Source organism: Neomonachus schauinslandi, chromosome 13 (assembly GCF_002201575.2).
Source record: "Neomonachus schauinslandi chromosome 13, ASM220157v2, whole genome shotgun sequence".
Classification (NCBI taxonomy): domain Eukaryota; kingdom Metazoa; phylum Chordata; class Mammalia; order Carnivora; family Phocidae; genus Neomonachus; species Neomonachus schauinslandi.
The window spans coordinates 58,284,332-58,307,445 of NC_058415.1; the positions used below are offsets into that span (position 1 = coordinate 58,284,332).

A 23,114-nucleotide genomic window follows, 5' to 3' on the forward strand; every position below is an offset into this window, starting at 1 on the left:
CTTCCTTTACTTAGGAGTTACTCTGGGGGAGTGACGCAGGTGACACAGGCTGTGTCTTCCTGCAAGTGCTCTGTTCTCACCCAGGGGTGGGGCCATGACTGAGACCAAGTCTCCTCATTGCCAGGTGTGTACTGACCACAGCCCCCAATATCAAGAAAGGTCGGAGCCTCTGGAAGTTAAAGGGACCCAAAGGCCCTGAGGGATAGGTAGGACTCGAATGGGCAGAGATGAGCCAGCACCCAGGCTGAGGAAACAGGCCCAGCAAAGGCGAAGAGGGAAGAAGTCTCTGAGCGTGTTTGGGGAATGTCAAGAAGTCTAGTTTGACCGGAGCATGGGATGAAGTTAGGGGGTTGAAGAGACAGGTCTGGAGTCAGACTTCAGGGGTGGGGGATTTGGCTTGGTTTGATAGCCAAGGACGGACAGGCCCACAGGTCAGAGCAGGGCTGCCGCAGCCTCCCCGGGAGGGCCCACGCAGGGTTGGCGAGGTTGGGAGGGTGAGCCGGACTCCAACCCTGATTCGCACCGGAGGGTATGTCCTGTGAAGAAGACAGAGATGCCCCTGGAGTCCAGTGTCACTGGGGAGCAGAAGGCGGTGCACTCGGAGCCTGAGGTGTTTGTGGGGGTCAGGCCGAAGTGGGGAGAGCCCCGACCCCTGGTGATGCGGGCTGGAACTGTCTCTCTCGTGCCGCGACAGTAAGCACCGCGGTCCTCGCAGCGCCTTAGCGGCTTCCCTAAGCACCCCCATTCCGTCCCGAGAGGGGCAGTTCGGGGCTGAGATCCGGGAGGTCCCGGACTCCCAGTCCACACCGGGAGAGCCCTGGACAGCCGAGGAGGTCCCTTCGCGAGGCGAGTTCTCCCGAGTCGGACGGGGAGGCGCGCGGAGAGCGGAGCGCGCGGCGCCTCCTCCGGGCAGCCGGCGGGGTGGCCCCAGGCGCCTCCGCCGGCAGCTGCCGCTGCCTTATAAGGCGGGGGCCGGGCCGCGCCGGGGGAGGGGCTGCGGCCGCCCGGCCTCCTCCTCCGGGGTCCAGCTGCGCGGGGCCGGCAAGAGAGCGCAGCGCAGCGGCGGCGGGAACCGGGGAGCGCGCCGAGCGGGCCATGGGCAAGTCAGGTGAGCCCGCGGGCCGGCCGGGCGGGTGCGGGGAGGGCTCGCGAGCCTCGGCTCCGGGACCCCCGCCTTCACCCTCCCCCGCGGCGGGCTGGTGCCCGGGGGAGCGGGGCGGCCGCCGCCACGCGGGGTCAGGACGCGGGCTGCGCTGCAGGACCCCGGGTGCGGGCTGGAGAGGCGTGCGAGGCGAAGCGCCCGGAGGCTCCGCGCCGGCAGTTTCCGGGGCAGCCAGGAAGCCGGGGTGGCCGTCGGGCCACCGGGAGAGAAGGAGGGAAGGCGAGACCGAGGGAGGGTCCCCCTGTCTGCGAGCCAGAGATTGCGTCAGGGAGGGTTTCCAGGCGCTGATGGGATTAGCGCTCAGCGTCCGGCCAAGGCGTGGCTTTTGCTTTGTTTCTGGAGCAGAGTTAGAATTGGAAAAAGCCTCCAAACTATGACTGCATCTGTTGCTACAAAACAACTCTCCCCAACCAACCCTCCTAAGGACAGCTCTGAGCATCCTTTTCTTCTGTCGTTGTCCCTCCTCCCCTGAGCGCCCCCTTTGTGCCAGGCTCAGTCTGGCTCCACCCGGGTACAGAATCGCGCTTCCCCTTTATGTCTGACCTGTCGCTGCTCATCCTCACCACTGTGGCTGTCCGGGTGAGCTTTCTAAAATGCAGATCTTGTCCTGTCACTTTCTAACACCTTTCATCCCATTGTCGGCAGGTTAAAGAGTATGTACTCTTCCGTGGGGCATGGGGCCCCCTGGGAGTTGATCCTCACCTCTTACCTCCCCCTGCACGCAGCTATTAGGAGGCTGGCACCCTTGTCCCTTCCCCTGGGTTCCCTCTCCCAGCGCTCACCACCACCTCTCTGCCTCTCCCACTTTGCTGAGGTTGCAAATCCTCTCCATCCTTCTAGGCTCAACTTGGCCTGGGCTCCCCTCCCTGATTTCCGCCCCCCTCCCCCCCCCCCAGGGACGGCCCCCTCTGTGTCTTTGTTACAGCCCTCCCAGCAGTCAGCTTGGGACACTACCCCAGCCATGGACCTGTTTCCCACAGACTCCTCACTGCTGGGGGCCAGGGGCTGAGTCTATCCCAGCATAGTTCCTGCCTCACAGGACACTCTCAATGAACAGCTGTCCAACAGAGTTCAGAAGTCCTGCTTCATGGGAAGTTGGGGCTGTCATCCTTGGGTGGGTGAGGCTGGGTCCCTCCTTGAATCTCTTCTCAAGATCCAGACTCATGAGGTACTGGTGTTGAGAGTAAGTGGCTTTCCCTGGCATTTATCCTGACCTGCTGTGACAGGTCTGGCTTTCAGCCCTGGCTCTGCTAATCACTTGCTGTGTGATCTTGAACAAGGCTCTTTCCTTCTCTGTGCCTCATTTTCCCCATCTGTACAGTGAGGGTGGCCCATATGCTCTCCAGTATGGAGAGGTGACATAAGGAGTTGCCATGTAGTTCAAGAACAGGGTGATAGGCGGTAATGAGGCAAGAGCATGGCAGATGTGAAAAAGCATTTTGAGAAATCAACTCCTTTCTCTGTACCTTAAGAGAAAATCCACAAATTCTCTAAAGCTACATTTGTATCAGTTGTTTCTGGCTTCTTCCCTAAGAAACAGTTTTCCAGAACTTCTAATACTCAGCTATATGCCCATTCTTCTATCTGTTCATCCATCCTCCCTCCCTCCCCTCTTCCTTCCTTTTCTCTTTCCCTCTCTTCCCCCCATCTATTTATTAGCTGTGTGCCAAGCTGCAGGCCCCCTGCTGTGGAGGGCAGGCCTCTGTCCTCAGCAGTATTCATTTGGATCATGAAGTGAATCCTAAGCTGACTGAGGTGGGGGGTGGATAGGCTCCAGTAAGAAGTGGGAAGTGATTCAAGCCACAAGGCGGGTGCAGGTGGAGAGTGGCAGGAGATCAGGGGAGGGAGAAATCTCCTCTGCAGAAGGGATCATTGAACCTCCTGGAGGATCTTTAGCCATGGGACCTCGGGTGCCACTGAAAGACATTGATCTGAAAGCCCGAGTTGTGCCAGGGTGGAGGGTGGCTAAGACGGGGAGAGTGGAGGTGGGGGTCAGGGGAGACTATTGCATTTACCCAGGAGAGAGATGATAGAGGCATCTAAGGACTGCAGAGGACGAGGAGATGGATATTTGAGATGGTAGCCAGAAACAGCCTTGGTGACCGACTTACTGTGAACATGAGGGAAGGGCCAGCAGGGTGAGTCTGGGTGCAGGCTGGTGGTGGCACTCGGAGGACCAGAGATGCACAGTCAGCCTGCTCTCAGAGGTGGAGGGCAGTGGCAGAGGACAGGAAGAGGTGGTTCAGGCAGGCGTCCCCCCCCCCCTTCCCACCCCCACCACACATACCCGGGGACCTTCCAGAATGCTGGTCCAGGCCTATCTCCCTCATAGGCACATGCATTTCACTTGGCTCTCCCAAGAACTATGAGCCCCCAGGACAGTGTCTGGCTCCCCTAAGGGTCCCCAAGAGAAAGTGACTTTTCTAGGTGACCCAGGCCGCATGGGCCTTCAACACAGGCCCAGCCTTGAGGTTCCAGGCCACCAGCCAGAGGTTATCTGTGCCTGCAGTGCTCATAGCACTCACAGATATTTACCCACACAGGGGCTTTATGTGGTTCCAGAAAGACCAGGGTAAGGAGTCAGCCCCTGCCTCTTTCGGGCCTCAGTTTCCTCATCACTGCATAGGGGCCAATCTCTTTTTAATTTTTAACCTCAGATATACGTCAGAGCTTCCTGGGGTTGTGGGCATTGCTGAAAAAGTATTACACAACTGACAGCTTAAATTCCAGAAGACACTTGGCCCAGTGCTTTGAGATTCCCAGAACCTGCCCCTAGCCCTGGTCTCCCTGCTGGGCTTCATTTTGCAGTAGGTGTGATGGGGGCAGAGAAGAAAAGCACTGGCCTCAGGCTCTGTAGAAGCCTCTGGTCCCTAATAATAGTGATTACCAATTATTAAGCTCCTAGTGCATGCCAGACTTGAAGCTAGGTATTTTATACATGGTACCAACATTTGTTAACAACACTACAGGGCAGGTATTACCAATTTTGTAGGTTTATAGAGGTTGAATACCTTGCCCAAGTTCATATCTTGACCAGTAAGTGGACAAATAGGGATTTGAACCCGGGTTTCTGCCTTCCCAGCTGTGTGCTTTTCCCTCTGCCACGTGACCACTTGCCGCCTGCTCCCTACCTGCTTCTCACCCTGGATTCCAGCTCCGTAGGGACCTCTACACAGCCTGTGGTTACCTCTAAGAATCTTAGTGTCCCACTACCCACATGTCCCAGCACCAGAGGACAGCAGAGCAGAAGGCCTTTTAGGGACCGACTAGCCCAGGAATTTCCTACCGAGCGGGGGCTCTCACATCTCTGCGGGGAAGACTGTGTGGACCAGATCATTCCAGCAGTTCCATTTTCATGTGTTGACTTTATTGAAAAAAAGAAGGGGGGAGGAAGTGGTTCAAAGAAAGGGTTTCCTGCTTTGAAGCTACTTTGAAATCCGCAGATGTCATTCATCCTTCCTTCACACAGGTGGGGAAGCAGCGGGCCAAGGGGCAGGGACTTGCCCGGTGCCTGTGGTAGGCCTGAGGGGCCGCAGGCCCGGCCGAGAATGCCCAGCCACTCTGCAGGCCAGAGCTAGCTCTCCCTGGCTCCTTCAGTCCTGCAAGAACTATTGTCTGCCCGCGAAGGGGCAGCCTGGGGCCCGTGCTCTGGGACATCCTTGTTCCCGAGTGGGCAATTGGGCAACTCTTCATTGTACGTCATTTTTGCCCTTAGGGAGAGGAAGACGTATGTGAAGTGAAAGTGTGCAAGATATGAGGGAGGGGAGAAGGCGAGGGGAGGGACATTCTTAGATCTGGCTGTAATGTGGACTCATTGTGTGACCTTGGGCAATTCACATATCCAACTGAAAACCACAGTTTCCTCCTCTGTAATGAGAAGGTTCCCATTCTAGTGCCTTCTCGAGGCCCGTGTGGGGGCTCCATTCATTTGTTCATGTACTCATTCACCCTGCACATGTCTGAGACCAATTTAAATACCAGCAGCCCTGCTCGCTTTAAAATCTAGGTTTTGGGGGCGCCTGGGTGGCTCAGTTGTTAAGCGTCTGCCTTCGGCTCAGGTCATGATCCCAGTGTCCTGGGATCGAGCCTCGCATCAGGCTCCCTGCTCAGCGGGAAGCCTGCTTCTCCATCTCCCGTTCCCCCTGCTTGTGTTCCCTCTCTCGCTGTGTCTCTCTCTGTCAAATAAATAAATAAAATCTTTAAAAAAAAATAAAATAAAATTTAGGTTTTGTTTTGTTTTAAGATTTTCTTTATTTATTTGAGAGAGAGCAAACGAGAGCTCGCACAAACCTGGGGGAGGGACAGAGGGAGAGGTAGAAGCAGACTCCCCACTAAGCAGGAGCCCAACATGGAGCTCCATCCTGGGACCCTGGGATCAGGACCTGAGGCTCAACCAACTGAGCCACCCAGGAGCCCCTAAAATCTAGGCTTTGACAGGGCAGTTTCTCCCAAGGCCAGAGGCCAAAGGGTCTCTGCCCAAAAGTGACGATAATAATTATGGTTGACATTTAGGAACTCTTCACTGTGTTCTGAAACTATTCTAAAGCATTTTTTTTTAAAGATTTTATTTATTTATTTGACAGAGAGAGATAGTGAGAGCAGGAACACAAGCAGGGGGAGTGGGAGAGGGGAGAAGCAGGCTTCCCACCGAGCAGGGAGCCCGAGTGGGGCTCCATCCCAGTGGTCCTGGGATCATGACCTGAGCCGAAGGCAGACACTTATCGACTGAGCCACCCAGGCGCCCCTCTAAAGCATTTTCATAAGTTAATTCATTTAACTCTCAACAACAACTCTGTGAAGTAGAAACTATTCTCCCCATTTTATGTATGGGAGAAAGGCACAGAGTGATTAAACAACTTGTCCAAGATCACACACCTATTAAAAGGCAGAGCTGGGATTTGCCTCTTGAATTTCCTGGAACCCAGGCAGAAAGAGCAGGAGCCACCCAGGCTACCCGTCTGGAACTCATTCCTTTTTTTTTTTTTAATCAACTTAAAATTTTTCTTCCTGATAAATTAGCAAAACCAGCTTTGCCCCAAAGATGGGACCAGGTCTCTTTCCAGCCTCTTGCTAAGGGGACAGAAGGGGCCTGTCCACAATTTCCTGATTCCTGATGGGCCTCTTTGGTGGGGATTTTGGAGAGGGCAGAGAAATGAGTCATGCTGGGCCCAGGGAGGCCTCAGAAGAGGACCAACGCTGAGGGAGGAGTCTATCCCAGCCAACAGCCAGAGGCAGGAGGGGCAGGACCTGAGTTTTTATCTGGCAGTTAGAAGCCTGGGCCCCAGAGGACCTTCAAGAGCCCCCATCCTAGTTCATCGCCCCCTCCTGTGGTGGAGACAGCCCCACCCTGACTCTGTCCCTCAGCACAGGGAGCCAGGCCCAGACAGCTCCTCCCACCTTCCAGTGGCTCTGACCTTAAGCCCCACAACTGTCCCCGGCAGCCCCTGATTTTCATCTGGGGCCCCTCAGACAGGTCTGGCCATAAAGGGCTTGGCACAGAGGAGGCTTTTGAGAAAGTTCTTTTCTCCTCTTCCTTCCTCCTCCTCAGAGACTGGCAGGCCCAACCGCACTGGACCTGATCCTCCTCCTGGATCTGGTGACCCCACTGTCTCTTCTGTGTGCTTTCCTCTGTGTCCTGGGCCTTGGGGGTAGTTCGGGGTTAAGGACAGGGTTTCCCTCTTCGTGGGTCTACTACCCCTGGACCATTTGTGGGAACTTGGGCAGGTTACTTCCCTTCTGGAGCCTCCGTTTCCTTATCAATAAAAAAGGTACAGTAGTGGGGGCTCCCACAAAAGGTGGCAATAAGCAAATAAGATCATGTACAGGCCTGGCACCTAGAAATGGTTGGTCAGCAGAAGAAAGGACCTCTTTCATTCTGGGCTGGCACCCTGAGCCTGTCGTTCTCTGAGCTTCAGTTTACCCTCCTACAAAATAAGGATATCGTTCCTACCCTACCCCCTTGTGGGGTGGCTGTGAGGGCTCTCCCTGCCTAATGTGGGGATGGGTGGGTTTTCTTTGACTTTAATCTTTATGTTTATCTGTGTTCTAGGGTTTTTCTACAGAATAAGGTGTGCGTTTTGCTGGGTGTGTTCACAAGTGATATCTTGCCCCCACGGAGGCTGAGGCCCTGCTCTGAGGAGCCACCTGGGTGGAGACTAGCCTCAGAAGTGTGGCTGGGGGTAGGGAGAGAAGGCTCCCCTATCAAAAAGTCTTCCTGACCCCTTCCTAGAAACCCTGGCCCAGCATACTGGCCCCACTGGCAACAGTAACCAGCATTGGCTTCTGGGCACCAAGCTTAGATTGGGCACAGGAACTTTCACTTTTGTTTCTTTTTACTTCCCACATTCTGGGAGTGCAGTGACCTAGTTTTTAGCAGCCTTATATGTCCCTCTCTGCCAAAAAGACTGCAGGACCCATAGCACTACTGGGTCCAGTGCGACCTGAGCCCGGCACTCAGAGCTGCCTTTAAACTGGCTTCACCTTAGCTACCCACCTACTCCTTGGATCTCCCCCTTCTCCCCATAGCCCCGGATCCACCAGCTCCCTGGTCTGCCCTGGCTCTTTCTGTGCCCGCTTTGCCTCCTCCCTGCCTCCTTCAGGGAGGCTTCCCCGGTACATTGGTGGTCCCCATTGCCCGTGCCACTCAGTCCCATGCACCTCCTGTGGTGTCCCATTGTGGCCTGCCAGGGACATGGGAGCTGGCAGGGACATTAGTGTGGGCCTCGCCAAGCCTGTCCCTTAGATGGGGACCCGCTGCCACCTTGACCATGTGCACCCACACCTGGCCCTGCACCAGACACATACACTTGTGATCACTCCATCTCCTTAGAGAAGCTCTGAACTCCTTGGAAGCCTGAGGGTAGCCATGCACTTGTCTCCTCTCACCCCACCCTGATGGGACCTTATGGGATCTCAGGATTGAGGGGACTTGAAGGTCATCCGACGGGCCTCCAATGCCTGAATCCTTTTGAGAAGAGTCACTTGTTTGTATTCCCCCAGTGCTGGAGAGCTCATTACCTTGTGAGGTCACTCTTTCATTTTTTGGAAAGCTTTGATTGAAAGTTCTTTCTTTGGCTGAGCTAAAATCTATCGTCCTGCCCTTTCCACCCATTGGCCCTCACTTTGCCCTCTGGAGCCCCAGAATTCATCAGCGGTCTCCTCTGTGTCTTCCAAAGTCTGAGCTCCAGGATGAACAGACCCAGTACTTGCCACCATTCCTTATAAGACCCATTTCCAGCCCCTTCTCCACCTGGTCACCACTTGTGGACACACTTCAGATGGTCGCCGCCTCTCAGACAAGGCGGGGGCCAGGCTGGGTGGGGCACTCCAGCTGGGCCCTAGCTCCTACAGGACAAGCAGTGCCTTGCCCAGGAGCTGGTGGGGTTCTAGCTGCCAAACCACCCTGCTGACTCCTTTGTGTTTCATCAACAAGAACCCCTCTGGTTCCTACCAGTCGCTATGGCTTCCACCTGAGATATTCTGTTTTGTTTTGTTTTGTTGGAAATATCTAATTTATTTATTTGACAGAGAGTGAGAGCACAAGCCGGGAGACTGAGGGAGAGGGAGAAGCAGGTTCCTCGCTGAGCAGGGAGCCCATCATGGGACTCGATCCCAGGACCCTGGGATCATGACCCGAGCCGAAGGCAGACGCTTAACGACTGAGCCACCCAGGCGCCCCTGAGATATTCTTTAAGAACCTCTGTGACTCCGTTATCCCAAATACCACATTAACATACTCAACCCAAAATCTTTTTTATGACTGTGGTAAGAAACACGGGACATAAAGTTGACCATCAAAACCATTGCAGGGTAGACAGTTCAGTGGTGTTACGCACATTCACATCGCTGTGCAACACACCGCAGAGCTTTTCCATCCTGAAAATCTGAAACTGCCCAGGAATCAGTACCTTCCCTTTTCCTCCTCCCTCGCATAAACCTGAAATCTTTATCTTTCACACCAACAAGGGTTTGGCCCCTCTCTTGACCACAAAGACCTGAAGGGTTCAGGTTGCAGCTCCACCTCTGTCTTGGTGACAAGATGGTAGAAAGCAGCTACCGCACAAACAATGAATCATGGAACACTTCATCTAAAACTAATGATGTAATGTATGGAGATTAACATAAGAATAAATAAAAATAAATAAATAATAAATAAATAAAAAGCAGCTACAGTCACCCCTTCCTTCACGGTGTCCCCCATGTCTGCCTGTCAGCCACAGCCTCCCCCTGCCCACACTGCTGTGACCAGACCTCACTGAACTGCCCCGCTGGGCCCCAGAGGCCTAACTCTTACGGTGATTGGAACCCCCTGGGGCCGGCTCAACTGCCACCCACCACGGGCCCCGCAGTCACCTCACCTCTGCTGGGCCGCATTTAGCCCAGAGCTCCCTGAGGGTAGGCCCTGCCCCGGGTCTTCCTTCTCCTGCATCTCCTCAGACACACAGCGGCATTTGATTCGAAGCCCCAGGAGACCTGGGGAATCAGCTGAGGGAGGGGGAAGACCCCCTATTGGGTCATCTCAGCCTCTGGGGTGAATGAAAAGAGCAGAGGAGAGGAAAGGCAGCTGGTGACCTGGGGCGGGGGAGGAGTGGCACTTTGTTCACCCTCCGTGTTGCACCCTTACTGCCCCCCCCGCCAAGCCTCAGGGACAGGCCCCTGCCAGATGAGACTAACTTGGTGTAAGGGCTGCCGTGGCTCTTACTCATAAGCCACCCGACTCCCAGAGTCCTATGGCTGGTGCTCAGTGCCTTCCCAATCAGCCTCACTGGCTCCTGTCTGGGCAACTTTGGGGCGTCAAATCAGGGGCCACCTTCCTGATCCCCCAGCCCATGGTAGGTTACTTTTCTCCAAGTTCCTCTTGACCTATGCTCACCTGCACCTTGGCCCTGTCACCCTGCCGGTGTCTGTTTACAAGGCCGTCTCCCTTCTGTGTGTGAGCTCCCCGAGGGCAGGACGAGGTGGCTGTGTCTCTGGAGCTCTCGCACAATCCAGGAGCCGGAGCGGAGGCGGCGCTCAGAGAGCAGATGAACTGATGGGTGGGTGATGGGTGTCTGGCTGGCTGCTGCTCAAAGGATGATGAACCAAGAGAGGGATGGATGAGTGGTGGGGAGATGGATGAAGGGTGTGGGATGGAGGGGGTTCCATTCCAGAGCCAAACTGGGGTGACTTCTGTCCACCGTTGACCTTGCCTCCGCCCCTTATTCTCTCCCCAACTCCATCCTCCTTGAGCTTGTCCTTTGGAAGTCATGACCCAGTTGGGCACAGGCTCCACCTCTTCCCTCACTGCATCCCTGGGCCCAGCTGCCCCCCCCCCCCCCCCCCCCCTCTTTTCCACCCTGTCCCCTCACTCCACTTCCCCAGTGCTGTCCTCCCCTGGTCCCCTTCTTTATCTGTCCCAGTCTTTTGGTTTCCCCAGCACAACATGGGCACCCTCACCACAGCCGGGCCTGTTCTCTCTGGGCTCCCACCTCCAGCCCTTCCCAGCCCCCACCACACCCCATAGGTCCAGTCTGAGTTATCCAGTCTCCACACATTTTTTTCCAGCGGTTCCGGTCTCCCTATCGCACCCCCAACCCCCTGCACCTTCTGTGCACCTGTGGCCCAGCCTCGCCTCAGCGGCCAGCAGAGTCTTTCAGAAACACGCATCTCCTCATCTCAGCCCCTTGTGCCCATTCAGCCCCTTCCCATTGCCCTGGATAAAGCCCCAAATCCCTCACGTGGTCCATAGGGCCCCACATGATCCATGAGGTGCAGATGTGCAGAGACGGGGAGGCTGACATCAGGGGTGTGGAGCAGGGCGTCACAGTTGCTCGGTTGGCCGGGGTGCCGAAGGGGCGCGGCAGCCTGTCCATGTGGCCTGAGGGTTGAGCTGGGCGTCACTCTGAAACCGGCCCGCATACTTTCTTGGTGGGTCTTTTCTCTGCACTGAGACCTTCTCCATTTTGAAATTATTGCAGCTTCCAAGCAGTTTAATAATGAGGTCCTGAAGGCCCACAATGAGTACCGGCAGCAGCATGGCGTCCCCCCACTGAAGCTCTGCAAGAAGCTCAACCGGGAGGCTCAGCAGTGAGTCCCCCAGAGCCCCGGGGTGACTCCGGCCCTTCATGGCGCTGTTGCCACTGTCATGGAGGGGCAGTGGGGTGGCCGGAAGGACATGGTTTGGGGGGCAGATACAGCCAGGCTTGAATAACCCTTGTGCCACTTACCGAGGCAGGTCCTTTTCCTCCGAGCCTCGGTTTGCTCCTCTGTAAAATGGGGCTGTTGTGGGGCGCAGAAGAGAGGCTGGTGTGATGCTCCTGATTTGCACAGCTAGCCTGGGGCAGGGAAGGAAGTTCAGCCACACTAGGTTAGGGCTCACACTCTGGGGCTTCCCTGGGCTGGCCCGCTCTGAGGAGGCACATGGACTCTGGCAGGTATTCAGAGGCCCTGGCCAGCACAAGGATCCTCAAGCACAGCCCGGAGTCCAGTCGTGGCCAGTGCGGAGAGAACCTGGCATGGGCCTCCTACGATCAGACAGGTAGGTTGCTTTCTCGGCCTCCCTCTCCTCCGCCTGAGCTGGGCCCAGGACCTCCAGTATTCAGGCCCCAGCACCCTCCTCCGTGTAGCCTTGGTGCCACAGGCCCAGAAAGGGAAAGGGGCCCCAGAACTCTCTGTGTGTGCTCCCGGGGGCTGCCTGCAGCTCACCACAGTGTCTCAGACGGCTGGCTCAGGGCCAGGCCTGCGCTGGGTGCCAGGGACACACAGATGAGTCAGACTGCCCAACCCTCCCCTTCGGAAGACTCCCAGCTGAGGAATGGGGGCGGGGGAGGCAAATCATTTCTGTGCCCTTTCTGTGCAGAGTTTCAGCCTGACCCTGTGGGCTCTCAAGTATCCCCAGGCACCGTTTTACTTTCTTCACATTTTGCTTTCTTTTTTAAAGTGTTGGTGTATTCACTTTTATCCTCAGAAAAATGCAACTGAGCTTTTTTCATGTTAGAAAAAAAAAAAAAAATGAGAAAGACAATCCCTCCATCCAAGGTCACAGCCTGGAATGGTGATCCCGCCACACTGACCAAACATTCTTGAGCTTCCTGGCTCTGACAGGGCTGCCGTGGCTTTTTAGGAAAAAGTGCTGGAGAGAGCTACTTTGCCCTCTGAAGCCTTCTCCAGACCCCAGCGGGAGGATGACTGCCCCCCACCCCCCGCTGAGCCTGACATTCCTGGGAGTTCCTTGGGGAGGCCTGCAGTCCTCTCCGTTTCCCCAGAGCAGCGGGCCTCCGGGAGAGGTGTGCGCATGCTCCTGAGGAAGGCGGGAGCCTGCAGCCTGCAGCCTGCAGCCTCCTTTCCAGGCCCAGGCCGTGGGCCCTGATGGGGAGAAGGCTCCCTGAAGGGACGGGACGAGCAGGCAGTGGACGTGATTGGTCCCAGCCTTGCGTTGGCCCCCTGTGGAGCCCTGAGCAAGTCGCTACCCTCTGTGGCCCCGGTTCCCCCATCTCTGTCTCCGCAGGCTGTCTTTATCCCCGCCCTGGCTACACATTGGGATCTTTTGCAGCACTTTTAGAAAAGACCAGTGCCTGGGTCTCTCCTCCAGAGACACTGACGCAGTCTGTGGCAGGCCCCGCGTGTCAGCCACGTTTCAGGGCTCCCCCGGGGAGGCCGGTGTGTAGCCTCTGTTCTCTGAGGCCTTGCTTCTCAAAGTGTGGTCCACGGGGAAGCAGCAGCATCTGGGAACTTGTGAGAAATGCAGACTCAGGGCCTGCATGTCATCAGTGCAGACACCTTTGACCTAGGAAGTCAGAATCTGCATTTCAACAAGCACCCCAGCTGATCCATACGGATATCGGATATCGTAGATCATAGATCGGAGTTAAGAGTGAGACTTACTGCTGTGGGATGGAGGCTCCCTGCTATGGCCTTGACATCAACAGCTCCCAGGGCAATGCTGTGGGTTTTCGCCTACCATCACCGGTTGGACGAGCAGATGCTTAGAATGAGGACCCACCAGCCCAATTGCCTTTCCTCCTGTGGATATTTCAGGAGACACACTTGGGGTGGGATGAGGACAGAGTGTCCCGAAAACTCAGAGCATCATTAGAAGCCCTTGGAGGACATTGCATTCAACCCTTGTACAGAGGCCCAGAGAGGGGCAGGCCTTGCCCAGGATTCCACAGTAAGTTAGTGGCAGGGCAGGTCCCCCAACGCCAGGCCAAGGCTCTTCCCAATCCCCAGCAAGGCCCCCTCTTCAGCCTGGATACACTCATGGGCAGGAGTCCCTGCTTCAGCTCATTGGTGCTTTATCAGACGTCTAAGTGTGGGGTGGGTGGTTTGGGGTTAAGGGGAGAAGATGGAAGGAGTAGCGAGTGGGTTGATTTTGCTGCTGAGTTTGAAACAGTGTCTCTTCCATACAGGAAAGGAGGTGGCTGATCGATGGTACAGTGAAATCAAGAACTACAACTTCCAGCAGCCTGGCTTCACCTCCGGGACTGGTGAGTGAGGGGGTCACCCCAGTGGCCTGGGCCTGGGCAGGGTTGCCGTTGGGCGTCTGAGTTTGGAAAGGCACTAACCCTCTGAAAATCGATCATTTCCCTCCTATTTTACCTCTTCCGTATTTCTCTGGTTCAACTTCGCCCAAAGGGATCAATACTCTCTTTCCCCATCACTTCTCCCAACACACACACACCCCCCCGCTCCGTCCGAGAACATGTGAGCCACGGATTCCTGCCCCACCAGCTCCAAGTTCTCCACGTGACTAGAGTGCGCCAAAGGAGGCTGTGGATTTCAAAAAGTTCCTGAGTGGGGTTCCTGGGTGGCTCAGGCATTAAGCGTCTGCCTTCGGCTCGGGTCATGATCCCGGGGTCCTGGGATCGAGCCCTGCACTGGGATCCCTGCTCGGCGGGAAGCCCGCTTCTCCCTCTCCCACTCCCCCTGCTTGTGTTCCCTCTCTCGCTGCCTCTCTCTCTGTCAAATAAATAAATAAAATCTTAAAAAAAAAAATAAAACAAAGAAAAAAAAATAAAAGGTTCCTGAGTGCTCCTCCCAGAAGTGGTCCTATAACCGGTCGTCCTACTGCTAGTCTTGCTCCCCTCCAATCCAGGCTGCTCCTACCAACCAGAATATTCTAAAGCCCTCTCTTCAGGAAAAGGGCCACACGGCTCACTCTCTCCTTCTAGTCTTAACGCCGCCCCCAATACCCTGCATCCTTCCTACATGCTCCGCGCACCTCCAACCTCCCCCTTCACCCTTTCTCTCCAGTTTGCGGTTCAGATGAGCTTTGAGTGCAGACAGCCGCCTATAGCTGCTCTCAGCTCCAGCACTATTAGTCGTGTGAACTTGGGTTGACTCTCTGTCCTTCCCTGTCCCAGAGGGAGAGGAGCAAGGCAGTCGCCTCTAGGGGACATTCTGAGAGCTGGTGTGTGGATGCAGGCAAGAGCTGCAGGCCTCGGCAGCCCTGGGACCATCCAGCTTTTCTGTGAGGCCTCCAGGGTGAGCAGCAAACATTTAGCTGACTGAAGCCCCAGGCAGCCACTCTGAGTTCTGGGCTCCCTCCTGCCCCTCAGCCGACTTCTCTCACCTGGCGCCTGCCTGTCTTTCCTCAGAACCGACTCAGATCTACTCGCGGCCCAGGATGGGTTAGAAGGGGCTGAGAGTTTCTCTGACCAGAAGGCGCCAGGAAAACTGAAAAGGGGGTTCCCTGCCCACCCCCTACCCTACCCTACCCTACCCCATCCCACCCCTGGGTGGAGCCCCTATGGCCTCTCACCGTCTGGAAGATTCTTCCGAAGCAGGAAGTGACATGCTCTCGGAGCCAGTCACTGTTTCCTGTGGTTTGCTGCTCACCCCTCTTGGGTAGGGGTTCTTGCAACAGTGTGGGCAGGACTGTGGGGCAGAGGTGGTGGCATCTGCTGGGGCATTTCTCCTCCCAGCTCTCGAGGCCAGGGCCAAGGAAGCTGCTCTCAGCGCCCTAAGTATGAATCGATGGTTCTGTGGCAGTTGAATTCGGGAAGTGAGGGAGGGAACAGGAACAGCCTCCTCCCAGCGATTAAGGTTCTGTGAAGACACAGAACCTGGCTTCTTTTCATAAAGTACAGTGTCCAGAAGACATTTTATTTCACAGCCTCTGGATTTGCTTTTCCCATGAGCAAGGCTCCCGAGCACCTGGACATGTGTCAGGGCAAGTTACTAGCGTCGCTCCTGTGTGCCTGCCACTTGGCAATTGTAAAGTGTCTGCATTCCCAGCCACGTAAGCCTCACAACACCAGTTGTAGGTGGGGCTTTATTCTACCCATTTTGCAGAGGAGGAAACTGAAGCCCAGAAAGAGGAAGAGACTTCTTTTAGATCTCCTATCCTCAATCCGATGCTTTTTCCATGGCTCCTGCTCCAAGGTGGGAATCTTGCAAGTGTCAGAGCTGGGATGGGACTTGCCATGATCACTGACCACCCGTCCAACCTATTGCCCCACATCTCCCACCCCTAAAGAGGAAAACCCCAGAGCAACTAGCCCCTAGGCTGTCCCAGGTGCTAGTGGGCAATGCCTGTGGACAGACGGAGCCTGAGCTTAAGACAGGAGCACAGCTTTGGGTGGTGTTAGAATCAGAGCTTGCAAGACCCTTCCCATGCCTCAGGCTCCCCCAGAGCTGCTTCTTGCCGCACCATTGTGTAGGGATTCCCTGACCTGAGTCCGTGTTGTTGGGAAAGAGCCTTTGAAATATCCTGTAATCTATCCCCACCCACCCACCCTGAGTCCACATCTTGTGATGAAGGACACAGTTCTCTGCTGCATGCTGAGCGGAGAGAAACTGTTCCTTTGTATTCTTTTCTTTTTTTTTTTTTGAATCAATTTATTTATTTGAGAGAGAGAGCACGAGAGGGCGGAGGGTCAGAGGGAGATGCAGACTCCCTGCTGAGCAGGGAGCCCGATTCAGGACTGATCCTGGGACTCTAGGATCATGACCTGAGCCGAAGGCTCACTTAACCAACTGAGCCACCCAGGTGCCCCCTTTATTACATAACGAGTAGGTTGGTTGGTTCATTTATTCTGAGTAAATAATACTTTTACATGATATGAAATCTGCAAACTGTGTAAGGTAAAAAGTCCTTCCATTCCTGGTCTCTAGCACTTTGCCTTCCAACCAGTGATACCCATTTCTTGTGTATCATCCTAGAATTGGTCTGATCTTATACCAGTGTTAGGTAAATATGTTCTCTTTTCCACTTTTTTTATACCCTGGTATATGATCTGTTTTGCACTTGCTTTCTTCACCCAGCAGATTGTTAGAGATTGTTCCATGTTAATACAAAAAGAGCTTTGTCATTCTTTCTTACTGTTGCACATTATCATTATTCTCTTGCAAGGATATACTGTAACTTATTAAATGTGTTTTTTCAAATGTATATTCTAGGAAGTTGGGGTCGACTGCAGGAAAGGAGGATGTGATCCCTTTAGGGAAAAAAAAAGGTTTTGTGTCAGTGATTTAGTTAGAAACCACTGTGTATCTGATGGTTGCTAAGGAAGTCGTGTCCTTTAACTTGTCTCTAAATACCCATACTTAATTATCTCTGGACAGAAACCTCCCCGGCCTGAGGGAAAATCACTTGGTCTCAGCTGTTTGGAAAAGGCTTCCACAGGCATGCGAGCTGCTGATGGGCACCTTGTGTCTGTGATCATTTTCTTGGCAACCAGTGGATAAATGGCAGTTCTTCCTTGTCTGGGCAACAGAGAGAGTGGGTGGTCAATAGCCAAAGTGTCCGGTTCTCTTGAGAGAAAAGGCTCGCATGGAAAAGGGCTTGAGCCTTAATGAAAAGACAGCCTGTGGAAGCTGCGACACCTCACAAAGCTGCTGGAAAGCCTGGAGCTGTGATTCAAAAAGTAGGAGGACCAAGGGGGAATAGGCAAGAAGTGTTTCTCTTCTATTTTGAGGTGAAAGTCAGAGTTTAGTGGGCAGTGGTTAATACAAGTTTAAGGATAAGTGGAAAAGATGCCTAATTATACCTGGGGTTTGTTTTCCTTTAGTTCTTGCTTTGATTTTATCACAACAGTTCTACTGATTACTGTTTATGGTTTGGTATTCTATAAACAATTTGGTAACCTCAAATCTTTTATGGATATAGACAACAAAATAAAGTATTACCTAAATTTAAAAATTATAAAAATGGCGTTCATCTGTAGGGCAAAATACACACAATCTTTTTTTTTTTTTTTTAAAGATTTTATTTATTTATTTGAGAGAGAGAGAATGAGAGACAGAGAGCATGAGAGGGAGGAGGGTCAGAGGGTGAAGCAGACTCCCCGCTGAGCAGGGAGCCCGATGCGGGACTCGATCCCGGGACTCCAGGATCATGACCTGAGCCGAAGGCAGTCGCTTAACCAACTGAGCCACCCAGGCGCCCTACACACAATCTTTTTTTAAAGATTTTATTTATTTATAAATAAATAACACTTGTTATTTTCTTCTTTAAAAAAAAATCCACCCAAATGGGTGTAAAATGGTTACCCTCTTTCTTTCTTACCCTATGGGATACTTAGCCACTTCTGATTCAGTTTTCCTCCTTCCCTCTGTCTCTTTCATTCTTCATCTGATATTTGTTGAGCATCTTCTATGTGCCAAGCTCAGTGCTAAACACTGGGGATATTGTGGTCAATAAGACAGGTGTCGGGGGCACCTGGGTGGCTCATTCGATTAAGCGTCTGCCTTCAGCTCCGGTCCTGATCTTGGGGTCCTGATAACGAGCCCTGCAATCAGGCTGTCTGCTCAGCGGGACATCTGCTTCTCCCTCTCCCTCTGTGCTCTCTCTCTTGCTCTCACTTTCTCTCGAGTAAATAAATAAAATCTTAAAAAAATAAAATAAGATGGCTGTGGTCCCCACCCCTCAAGGAGGAAGCGTAATCTCTTCAGTGTTGTTTGAGCAAATGAATGCCATTCTGTGCTACAGAAGTCAATATTGACCTGTCAAAGGATCTCTGTAAGTCCTTAACAGTAAAGGTGGGAAGGATCAGCTTCCACCTTCTACTCCTTGGAGACGAAGAATTTATGGTCATTGAGCAAAGAGTACATTATAGCAACTCTTGACCCCCAAGGGGAAGGGGAGTTGGAAGCTAAGCTATATTAAAAGTTTGAAAGAAGCAGTGAGTGAGGGGAGGGCAGCCTCAGCAGCGGGACACTGATGCTGAGAAGCTTAGCAAACCACAGAAGTGTGTGGAGGGTCAGGTAGTAGCTTGAGAAGGAACTGGACTGTTTGGTTCAGAGCAGAGGGAACTGAAGGAGGCTCTAACTTGTCAATGTCTCAAAGAGCGCAAAATGTAGAAGGCCTGCACTTGCAGTGAGGGTAGAACCCAAGCCCAAGATGGTTCTTCCGTATACCTTTTCATTCATTCCCTCATTCATTCCGCTCATTCATGCAACAAAGTCTTATTTTACACTTTTCCGGTGCCAGGCTTTGCCAGGGTACTGAGTATAATTTGGTGAGCAAAGCAGTTTGGTTCCTGCCCCTGTGAGTCTCATAGCCTAGTGAAGGAGCCAAGCAAATGAACAAGAAATCAAATGCATGTAACATTGCAAATGGTAAGAATGCTATGAGGGGTAGAACAGGGTATGATAAGATGATCTTGGGAGGGAGGTGTTCAGGAAATAAGTGATTGTGAAAGACTTCTCTGCACAGGTGACATTCAGGCTGAGGCCTAAGGGATAGGAAGATGTTGGTCATCGGGAGAGCATTCCACACAGTGGCCAATGTGTGCAAGGGTTCCATGGTGGGAAATAGCCGGACATGTTCAAGGAATGGAAAGGAGGCCATTGGGCCAGAGCATTCGCTTTCATCTGAGGTGCAACTGGAAGCAACTGAAGGGTTTTTAAGTGGGAAAGAAAACAGATATGACTTATGTCTAAAAATGATTACTCTGGCTCCTTTAGAGAAAGTGAATTGAAGGAGGCAAAGGTGGATGCTGGGGAACCGGTCGAGGGCCATTACAGTGGTCCGAGTGAGAAAGTTTGTGGTTGGAACCCAAGTTTGGGGAGTGGATGGACTTAAGATCTATTTTGGAGTTAGAGTCTCCAGGATTGAATGATGGGTTGTTGAGGGGGAAATGAGGGAGAAGGAGGAATACAGACCAAGCCCTAGGGTTGTGTGCATAGAGGGAACATTAATGGAAATGAAAGGTAGGAAGAGCAGTAACTCTGGGGGAACCAAAATCAAGAGTGAGGTTTGGATAGGTTACATGCCTGGTTGCCATCCAAGTAGAAATGTCAAGTAAGTAGTTGTATCTGGAGCACAGAGGAGAGATCTGGGCTAGGAAAATAAATTTGGGAGCCAGGGAAAGATGAAATTGCCTAAAGAGTACAGCAAGTGAAGAAAAGCAAGCCCAGGACTGAGCTTTGGGAAGGGCAGGCCCCTCCAACATTTACCAGCGAAATGGAAGAGGAGGAAAAGGCAGTAAGATGGGAATGCCAAGAGAGGGCAGCATCATCGAAACCAAAAGAGGGGGTACTTCGAAAAGAGAAGGAGTCGACTCTATTAAATGTTCCTGAGATGTCAAGTAAGAGAGAGACAAAAAGTGATCTTTGGGGAGAAACATGGAGATCATGCGTGACCTTGAAGAATACAGTCAGGGGGGGAAAGGGGGAGGCAGGTGCCAGTGGGTGGCATCCTAACTGTTGGGGTCACTCGGCTTTGCTGTGATCTCTGGGAAACCATGAAACCTTTGGGCATCGGCAAACGGTGAGGTGAGGAGGGTCTTGTGTGGCTGATCGAGAGGACCTGATGCCTCAGAAACTCAGGCAGGCAGAGTGTTCTATGTCTCCTGCCTCTGACTGGTGTATGGGAAGCTCAAGCTTCCCAAACCTGACAAGACGGTGCAGGGGTTCGAGGATCCTTGGAAACATCCTCCTCCAGATTCTGCTAACTAACCTGTTTCCCTCTCCCCCTGCCTCTGCCCCTCCAGGACACTTCACAGCCATGGTGTGGAAGAATACAAAGAAGATGGGAGTGGGGAAGGCATCTGCAAGTGACGGGTCTTCCTTCGTGGTGGCCCGATACTTCCCAGCAGGGAATGTCGTCAACCAGGGCTTCTTTGAAGAAAATGTCCTGCCTCCAAAGAAGTAATTCATTAAATGTAATGGGAATGTGGCAGACTTAACATGGATACGAAGTGCCTAGAACAACAAAAACTCAGCTGTGTGTCTGTCCCTGTGGGTGTATGTGCTTGTGTGTGTGATGCATGTGAGTGTGTCTTGCACACGCACTTGGATATACGCTTCTGTATGAACTTATTCTTATCAAAAGGAATGAGCCTATGAAGCCTTTACCCTGATGGTTCCCTAGACCACAATTATTTGGACGCAGAGGGGAAAGAATCAATTTTAAAACTTTTTTTTTTTTTTTAAGCAAACTTCTTCTGTACATTTCTTATAATATTCATCCCTGGGCTTTTTCTATTCCAAACGTTTGTGATGCTTCGAGGTGAAGTTCATTTTATGTGATTTTCATGCATTGTAATCTACTTTTGGTAGATATGTAAGATTATTAAACTCTCATTTAAATGTAACATAAAACAGCTTTAAACACGTAAATATAGAGCAGCTTCCATTGGAAACATGGGACAGGCAGGAACTGCATTTCACAGAATGATTGGGATTGCTCAGTTGTAAGACATGATGTCATCTGCATGCCTCCTGGAATTCTCTGATGGGAATGCCAAAGAACAAATGGAGAGAAAAGTTGCACTTCCTTGCATTTTCTATCTTTAAATAGCAAAGTACGACTACTACCACTGCCCTTGCCCTCCTCCCACCTTTTTTCTTAAAATCCTCTGGCATCTCAGAGCTCGGTATGTGCCTCCTGGTTTCTGGGGCCTGGGTCTGAAAGTCACCCCTCCCCCACCTCAGCGAGGTGGCCCCGGGCCTGCTCCGGGAGGAAGCCCCTCACGCTGCCCGGGCTCTCGGCCAAGCATCTGACCGATGAGGTCAGCGAGCGTGGGGTGAGTGTGAGCTCACCAGGGCCCCCGGAGGAAGCCCTCGGCCTCTGGCCTGCCCTCGCACGCAGGGCGGGAGCCCCGGCCTGTTCGGCAGCCGTGGCGGCAGCTGCGCCCTGCTCCCTCCTGGGGTGTGTGACAGGCCCAAGTGTTCCAGGGAGACAGCCCACGTGGGGGCTTAGACTCGCCAGTTTGCTTCTTTGTTTTGCCTCACACCCTACAAAGTTCCCCTGAGTAACGATTTCACGTGGTCCGCGTGGGAGGAAGCGACCCAGACGCCCAGCTGGGTGTCCTGAAAGCATGGCCTGTCCAAGCGGTAAGACGGCCGGGGTGGGAGTTAGGAGGCTGCCGCCTTAGGGTCAGTCGGAGCAGGCCAGTCAGGGAACATGCTTCCCGAAGGTCTGCGCCGCACTGTGAACACAGCCTCGTGCTGTGCCCTTCACTTCACCCAGGAATAGTGACTGAGACAACAATAAAGTTTTCTTCTTTTGTGTAACATCTTCCATGTCATTCATGCCCGATTCTTGATTGGTGTCCAAGGTAATCATAACTCTTAGTTCCTGTCTTAGGTAACTCAGGCTTCCCAGTACGTCCGACCTCTCCCCTGTACCTTGCGCCCCTTTGGCAGCTACGTTTTGATCCGTGTGACCTACCCTCAACACGGCTGACTGGACTGAAGTGGACATGTGATCCAAAGGCAGCCAATCCCTGGGCTGGCCACGGACCAGGAATTTGAGCTAAGAAATGAGCAGAGGGCGCCTGGGTGGCTCAGTTGGTTGGGCGACTGCCTTCGGCTCAGGTCATGATCCTGGAGTCCCAGGATCGAGTCCCGCATCGGGCTCCCTGCTTGGCAGGGAGTCTGCTTCTCCCTCTGACCCTCCTCCCTCTCATGCTCTCTGTCTCAAATAAATAAATAAAATCTTTAAAAAAAAAAAAAAAGAAATGAGCAGAGAGTTTGCCAGTGGAACTAAAAAAATTAGGATGCCATGAGTCTGAGTTAGGGCCGTGGCCAGCCAGAACTCTATGCAAGCCAACTTGCCAGTTGAAAATAAGTGGAAGTGAGAAAGCCAGTGTTAGAGGAACAAAAGAGGTGGCGCTCCTGAGCTTTCCAGCTCTGGGCCCAATCCGCGTATCGTTAAAACATACCCCTCGTCTTCAGGGCTTCCCAGCAAAAGGATATGTCAACTGATGTTCCCCAGAAGGTTGGAATATGGGGGTCCCCTCCCCGAGGGAGTCTTCTTAAGCCAAAAATGCTGAGCTGGGCCGGGAGTGGAGGGTGGGTGGAATAAAAAGCCTGGGCTGAGGCCACACCTGGGCAGCCACCATGAGCAACAGGGACTGAATGATCAGTCAGTGGACTTCCTGGTGGCTCCTGGGGAGACCGTGCACGAAATACACATACACAACCAGGGGGTGGACACTGGCATGCAGCCAAGCTCTTGAGGCTGGCATCTGTTTCCTCAGTTGGCTGGAGAAAGATAAAAGCTGACCAGAAGAGCTTTCTAGGTTGAAGAAAAGCCAGGCAACAAAGCCGGCTGAGCAGGTGGGCACTAATTTTACTTCTTCAATGGATTTCTTTCTTTCTGTTTTTTTTTAAAGATTTTTATTTAGTTATTCATGAGTGACAAAGAGAGAGAGAGGCAGAGGGAGAAGCAGGCTCCCAAGGAGCAGAGAGCCCGATGAGGGACTCGATCCCAGGACCCTGGGATCATGACCTGAGCCGAAGGCAGACGCTCAACCATCTGAGCCACCCAGGCGCCCTCTTCAATGGAGTTCTTAAAGACAGCAACTCCTACAGTTCAATTAGAGCAGAGGACAAGCCAGACTGCCAGCTCTCCTTTGTAGCCAGAGAACCGAGGAAGGAATCGGGGACCTCAGCTCCAAGCTCTAGCCCTGTGCTCTCAGAGTTGTGCTCCCTTCCCCACTCTGGGCTGCAGTCTGTCCAGCTGTACGAGGTCTGGCACATGGAGTTAAGTCTACTGGACCTTCTCAGGTCCATGACACCCCCT

The 23,114-nt window shown here is 53.1% G+C and overlaps 1 protein-coding gene across 1 annotated transcript; it reads left to right on the plus strand.

The window, feature by feature from the left end:
* Positions 1 to 1,038: 1,038 nt before the first annotated feature.
* GLIPR2 (GLI pathogenesis related 2) lies at positions 1,039 to 21,592 on the plus strand. The gene is made up of 5 exons (XM_021691404.2): positions 1,039 to 1,108; positions 11,119 to 11,227; positions 11,575 to 11,678; positions 13,549 to 13,626; positions 20,077 to 21,592. The coding sequence occupies exons 1-5, from the start codon at positions 1,096 to 1,098 to the stop codon at positions 20,235 to 20,237; spliced, it is 465 nt and encodes a 154-aa protein (XP_021547079.1). The 5' UTR covers positions 1,039 to 1,095; the 3' UTR covers positions 20,238 to 21,592.
* Positions 21,593 to 23,114: the final 1,522 nt, after the last annotated feature.